The sequence below is a fragment of the Girardinichthys multiradiatus genome, chromosome Y, assembly GCF_021462225.1.
Source record: "Girardinichthys multiradiatus isolate DD_20200921_A chromosome Y, DD_fGirMul_XY1, whole genome shotgun sequence".
NCBI classification, from domain to species: Eukaryota; Metazoa; Chordata; class Actinopteri; order Cyprinodontiformes; family Goodeidae; genus Girardinichthys; species Girardinichthys multiradiatus.
This window is the reverse complement of record NC_061818.1, coordinates 15,080,928-15,087,895: the sequence shown is the minus strand read 5'-3', so window position 1 is coordinate 15,087,895 and position 6,968 is coordinate 15,080,928. Positions and strand designations below refer to the sequence as shown.

The window sequence follows — 6,968 nt, the reverse complement described above, 5'->3', positions numbered from 1 at the left end:
AGTGCGCCCTAGCGGCCGAACGGTAAACTGCAGAAGTCCACATTTCTGTCTGCCGGAGAGCTGGAGGAGCTGTCCACCAACACGGTGCTGAAGCTGTCAGACACGGAGCTTCACGGTGCATCAAGGTAATCTGACAGAGATGCGGGATGCAGCGCTATAAGATATTTTCGCTTGCATGTGCTGTATGGTAATGCATGGCAAACGTTTAGTGTAGGATTTTCATTGAATGGTGGATGTTTATGCCAATGTGGTAAGTAAACAAGAGCCAGTGGAGCTGTGCGGGCTGGGGCAGAGCAAAGAACAAAATGAATGCTCACGCCGCTGCAAGAAGCATGAATTTATGAAGCATTCAATGCCTGCCAATGGAGTGCATCACTGATGTTGATGCAACAACAAGTCTGCTGCAACAAAACTGGCATGCACCCACATATAAAACTGTGAATTCACTTTAATTTTCTGCCTTAGTTTAACCGTATACTGCAACAAAATTACAAACAACAAAGATCTTCCCTCTATTGTCTCTTTATTACAATCACACATGATTTGCCATCTTCAGATGACTGAGCGCTTGACAAAATATTTTTGGGTTTTTAGTGTCATTCAGAAAATAACACCTCTGCTCATTTCACTGAATCAATAAAAAACTGTTAAGGTTCATAACTATGTTGTTATTAGTTAAAATGGCTCCCATGGCAAAGAAAATCACATCTTTAGTTATTCAAAGAGGAAAACAATGGCATGAAATAACTCATAGTTTTTAATAAAAGAACATTTGACACAAATATTGTTACTCTTAACAAGTCTTTTAACGTGATGCATCTAAAGCATTTAGATACATTTTTTAAAGACAAGAGTGTAAATACAGCCTAACACAGGTCTCAACTTTAACTCAAACTACGTGCTTTAGTCAGAAAAAACGGAGGTTGAACTTTTTAACAGCAAGCCAAATGGTATTGGTGTGAAATAATGCACTTTTATGTAGAAAAATACTGCATGCCCAATGTTATGTATGGTGGAGTATCTCTAATGGTATCATAAACTCTTTAAAATACCACGAGACTTTAAATAAAAATGTGTTTGGCCTCTTTTAGTAAACTAAATATGATAAAGGTGGATTGTCACTTAGTTTTACAGCAGAATAACAATTCTAAACATATTTACAAATCAACACAGAAATGGTTCAGCAGACACCAAATCAAATTTATTCTATAGCCACCTCAGTCCTAAGGCCTAAATCAAATAAAAAGTCGCAGGGTGAACTAAAGATAAGATATTAGAAAAGAGGACCCAGGATTCTGGATGATTTACAGAGATTGTGGAAAGAGGAAGTATCAAAGATCATTCTCTCTGCAACCTTGGGAAATCTTTTTGCAGAACACTAACTGTCGTCCTGTTAGCAAAGGGTGATTGTGCCACAAAGGCAGCAGAGTTAACAATAACAGGGTCACTGGTGATGTTGATAAAAACACTTTCTTAACATTTGTAATTTTGTCTTGGAATTGCGTTGATCAAAATAAAGGTTGGGATTTTCCAAAGTTATCAGTATGGGTTTCAGTTACAGAAAAAAATATAAGGTGTGAAATGTTGCAGGCACTGCATTTAATTGGGTCTTTTCTATCAAATATATTTGTTGCAATAAAATGTCCATCATCAAAAACAAATCGTATCAGATGCAGTTCTTCAAAATACAAAATCAGAAGCAGTCCGTTGGCTTTGTGAAAAGAAGCCACTAAACAAGGCCAGTGTCACCCTCATGTTGGCTAAGACAAATTTACCAGGCACTGAGTGCATGACCTCAGGTTTTTTGCTGTGGTAAATCTTTCTTTAATTATAATTTGCCAGGAGAACATGGGATCTGGATGTATGAGACACCATATGGCCAAGAGGAAACACCAAAGGGTCCTTGGTTCTGTGCTGGATAACTTTCTCCTCCTAAATGTCAAGCAAATTGACTCCCAGTGCATGCTGGGAAAGCCCCCAATCCATACGGACCCACAAGGAGATTAGAGTAAAGGAACAGTTGTCCTCTTTGCTGTAAACCTTGAATATTTGCTAGACAGAGATGAAAGCTCCACATTTCATAATTATTATTATTTTTATTCTGATTCATAAGGAACAGACTGTAACAAAAATAGCAAATATAACCATACAGTACCATGCAAGAATATATACTGTTCGCACTCTATTTTGAAGACAATTAGTTTTACTGGATTTTAATCATATTATTAAATTATATAAAAGCATGATATAACAGCCTTATCAAGACAGGCCTGGGATCATTTTGTAGAAGGTTTATTGCAGAGTTAGCTTATTAAATAATACACCAAGCTCTGAACTTCCCACAGAGCACTGTGCAGTCTCAAGAAAAAGGCAAACAAAAAAAGCCTCATTTTCAGTTTGTAAGAAGTTATATAGAGGACAGAGCAAAGATGTGCAGGAAGCTGATCTGCTCAGATGAGATTGAAATCAGACTTTCTGCAATGCATAAAAATGCAATATGTGGCCTATAACAAATAAACAATGCAAATTACTGTCTATCAATCCATCTGATTATCTATTTTTTTCCATGCTGGCAGCTGCATATTCTGCTTGTGCCACCAGGCACCCTGGCAGTGAAGTTTGTAGTTGTAAAATGACCCAATATGAAAATGTTTTGGTGCTATAAATAAGTTTGCAACACAGTACAATTAACTTTAAAGTTAATGTTGAGCAAACATCTATTAAAGATTTCTTTATTTGTTTTGTTTGCAGTTGTTCTGTGTCTCACTCGTCTAAAGGATGCACTGGTCAATAAACACACTGCCTTTGCCTGAGTATGTTGAGCTTGGTGTCCGTTCACTGAGTGGCCTTCTGTGGACTCTGCTATTTTTGTTTCTGTGGCACTGCTACAGGATTGGTACTGACCTTCCAATCCCAGGCCATGCTGTAAATTCAAAATCGAGCTCAAGGCGGTCCATGATTTCCCGTAGTGGTGTGTGTATAGGAACAAACTGCAGTGCCCGGTCCAAGTTGTCCAGAAGCGAACAACTTGCTCCCTTCATTTCTATGGAAACAGCGAAGAATGAGGAGCAGGGACAGGGCTACCTCACCCCAGTGCTGAGTCATACCTTGTTCCCTGCCCAGGCATCTGCAGAAGCCAAGAAGCTGTATGCAGCACTGCAAGAGTATGCCAAGCGTTACAGCTGGGTGGGCATGGGCCGCATTCATAAAGGCCTTCGTGAGCAGGTAAGAGACTCTGGTTCCTCCTACTGAGAGTTAAGAATCATTCATGAAAGTTACTTAAAACGTTACTGATTTCTCTTTATGTAATGCATATATATCCAAAGAAACATTGCAACAAAAAACCCTAATTTGTCATTTTTCCAAATTCAGGTCAGACTGAACGATCTCTCCACCATACAGAAGCCACATCTCTTCTTCCTGCCAGATGTCCCAAGTGTTCCTTTTTTCCCACGTGATGCTCATCGACATGATATTGAGGTCTTGGAAGCTAACTACCCTGCTATCTTGGCTGAATTCCAGGCTGTTTACCAAAGAGGCATCGATTCCAAATTGGGCTGGACCTCTCTGAACCCAAAGGTATACAACAAAAATGTAATGGGTTACTGGGAACACACACACACACACACACACACACACTACACTGACAATAATGTTTTTTGCTTCAATAAGAAACTTAAGTACAGAGTGCAACAGTCTGTGGACTAACACTTAGAGAAAGCGATAGGCAAGTGATCGTAATTAGGGAAGCACAGGTGACAGATAATGAAACATATGAACACGTTTTCTATTACTTTTATGCAAATGCTGGCAATGGGGAGTTGGCGCCCCATGCTTGCTGGTGCGAATGGGGAGAATATTTTAACCACTCTATGCGGAAATACATTACATTTTATCCTGTCCCAGAATTTAGATGATTTTCTATATTTTGATTGATTATAAGATGAGAGAAGGACTGGAACACCTGGGGCGATACTGATGCAAAAACTGCCACTGTAATCCATCATCTTATAATGGAAAAAGTATGGTACAAAGGCAAACGTACTAGGACCTGATCATTCACCTAAACTAACAGGCCTAGCAAGCAGAACATTATTTCTGCGCAAATGTCCGGAAAATCAAGAGGAACTCCAGAGATTCACAGTTTAGGTGTGAGAATCTGTCGATAGGATAACGTTTTGTCAAAGAGAGGAAAAAAGAAAGCCATTAGTCAGATAAGGCCATAAGTAGTCCCTATGAAATTTCTTCAAATGTAGAGGGCATAGCATACACCTGGAGGAAGGTGGTCTGGTCAGATGAAACTAAAGTTGAACTTCTTGGCCCATATGCAAAATACTCATTGTAGCAGAAAGATAACACTGCACATCTTTCTGAGCACAACATACTGACAGGAAGAGCTACAGTACAAGGACCGATTTAAATCAACACACATTCATGTTTTTAGATGGCCTAATCAAACTCCAGACCTAAATTCAACTGGAAATCTATGCTAACACCTGGAAGTCGATGTTCAGTTTTACTGTTCACTGAAGCTGACTCAGCTCGACCAATTTTTCAATGAAGAGATATTCTCCAAAACCCTTACAGCGGTTAACACCAGGAAAGAAAGCATCTACAAATTATGGACTCAAGAGAACTGAACACAAATTCCTGGAACTCAATTCAGATTTCCTTCGTAAAACAATTAGAGCAAATGTGTCAAAAAGTGTAAAGCGAGGGGTATGTGTGCAAGTTAAATCGTGACTGTGATTTTAATGTGCACTGTTTTATTTTTCAGAGCCAGGCTGTGTTTCCCCTGTACAGTGCAGGTGTCTGTGTGGCAAAAAACTGCCGCTCCTGTCCCTCCACATACCGCACGCTTCTTTCTCTGCGTACATTCATAAACAGCAACTCGCTGGGATCTGCGGGATTTTGGCTGCTGGGCCCCGGAGCTATACTGGGGAGCTCCTATGGACCAACAAACACACGCCTTCGCTGTCACCTTGGTATGTGAATGATATGTACTTTGTAGTTAAAATAAATTCAATGCACCTAAAGGTGATTTATTTATGTTTTCATAGAATTTTAGGATAAACTTCAATGCATTGCATTGCTAATGTGTCTTATAAATCCAATTCCATTATTACATGAACTTCTCACTCGCACATTGTTACAAAACAAATCAGCTCATGTGAGTACAATGCAGTAAACAGTGAGACTACGGTGCTCAAAGTTATGTAAATTATTAGAAATGCATTAGCAAGAGGTTGAGGTTAATTTCTATGTTGTGCATCTTGTACTTTGGGCCATCTGTCAATAATCCTCTCAGTTTTAAAAACAGATGGGACGTTTTTGTATATTGTTATATTGGAAGCTGAACAATACCATAAAATTCTCTTCCATAGGTTTGAAGACTCCCCCTTTGTGTGAGTTGGTGGTTGGAGGGGAGCCTCAGTGTTGGTCAGAGGGGCACTGCCTGCTTCTTGATGATTCATTCCTTCACATCATCTCTCACAAAGGTATGAGAGCCAGGTCCAGCAAAAACAAGCTCTATTAAGTTTAATTTTGAGAAACAATCCATAGACCCATCTCTTTGTTTCTTCAAAGGTCCTTCAGAGTCTGGACCCAGAGTCATTTTAAACGTAGACCTATGGCATCCAAATGTGGCTGCAGCGGAGAGACAAGCTTTGGACTTCATGTTCACCCCCGACCTCTGAGATTGCACCAGCACTTCCTGTGAACACCGTGCAGGGATGCCTTAACTTAGCCCTGCTCGTCCCAGTTTACGCGTCTCACTCCAGTCAGTGAATCACTGTGCGAATCCTCACTTAAGTGTTAGACAAGCCATTATCCATGCATTCAAGCAGCGTTGTATGTTTGGTCCACATTTGTAAGTGTCAAAACAGTGCAGTATTTAGCTAATGTTTCATGCATGACCTTCTGATTTGAAAATGCAAACTGACAGCACCTAGAAGCACAAAAACCAGAGCAGGGGTTAACTGCTGTAAACTTTAGCCTCTAAAGGCCGTTTAATATGCTAATGTATGCATGAAACGCCTCAGACTTGTTATTGTTACTGGTCTTATCTGAGCTGTTGTTGCACGTGCATGGGAAATTTTTAGATGATTCAACCCAAAAAACTGTGAATACTTACATGAAAATTAAATAAATGTATAAATTTAAATGTATTTTTTTCTCTTAAGATAATCCCAATCAAAACATAACCAAATTTACAATGGTTTTTCTTTCTTGTATAACAGCTCTTTTTATGCCTGAAAGTTTCTGTCGACAAAGTTATTATATTTTTGCTTTCTTAACAAATTCTCTCTGCTAGTTTGTTTGTTGTTACATATTTTATGTACAGTAAAATGTAAAAAATATATGGAAATTAGACTTGTTGTCTATGATGTCGTTTACTTGAATAAAAAATGATTGAAAGGATAAATAAGCCTGAATTGTTGTGAATTTTAAAAATAGGAATTTGAATAGAATGGAAAAAAATTTAAGAGAAAATACAATAGAAAGCAAATGTTTATACACTAAATTGGACTACATTTTTCTTGATGTTAGTTAGGATTACCAAATTATAATTATTATATGTTATATGGTAGAATAAATACTAATGAATGATTATAGAAATGTTTTTATTTCTTTCTTCAAAGTCAAATGTTTACATACACTAACATTTGTAAGCCGTCAAACCATTTGAGAAAGCCCAGATGATGATGTAATGGCTTTGTAAGTTGCTGAAAGTTTATTTACATTATTTGAGTTAAATGGAAACACACCTGTGGAGGCATTTAAGGCCAAAACTCAAACACTCTGCTTCCTTGTGTGGCATCATGAAAAAATAGAAAGACGTTAGTAACTTAATGCATTTAGACATGTAGACATGGTCAAGACGATCTGCTGCAGTTCAAACTGAGCATCAGAATGGGGAAGAAAGGTGATTTACGTGACTTTGAACGTGGCATAGTTGTTGGTGCCAG

At 38.5% G+C, this 6,968-nt stretch overlaps 1 protein-coding gene across 1 annotated transcript; it reads left to right on the top strand.

Moving 5' to 3' along the window:
- The first annotated feature begins 6 nt into the window (after positions 1-6).
- LOC124864981 (aspartate beta-hydroxylase domain-containing protein 2-like) lies at positions 7-6,386 on the top strand. The gene is made up of 6 exons (XM_047359953.1): positions 7-125; positions 2,752-3,225; positions 3,373-3,579; positions 4,778-4,985; positions 5,385-5,498; positions 5,587-6,386. The coding sequence occupies exons 2-6, from the start codon at positions 2,779-2,781 to the stop codon at positions 5,694-5,696; spliced, it is 1,086 nt and encodes a 361-aa protein (XP_047215909.1). The 5' UTR covers positions 7-125; positions 2,752-2,778; the 3' UTR covers positions 5,697-6,386.
- Positions 6,387-6,968: the final 582 nt, after the last annotated feature.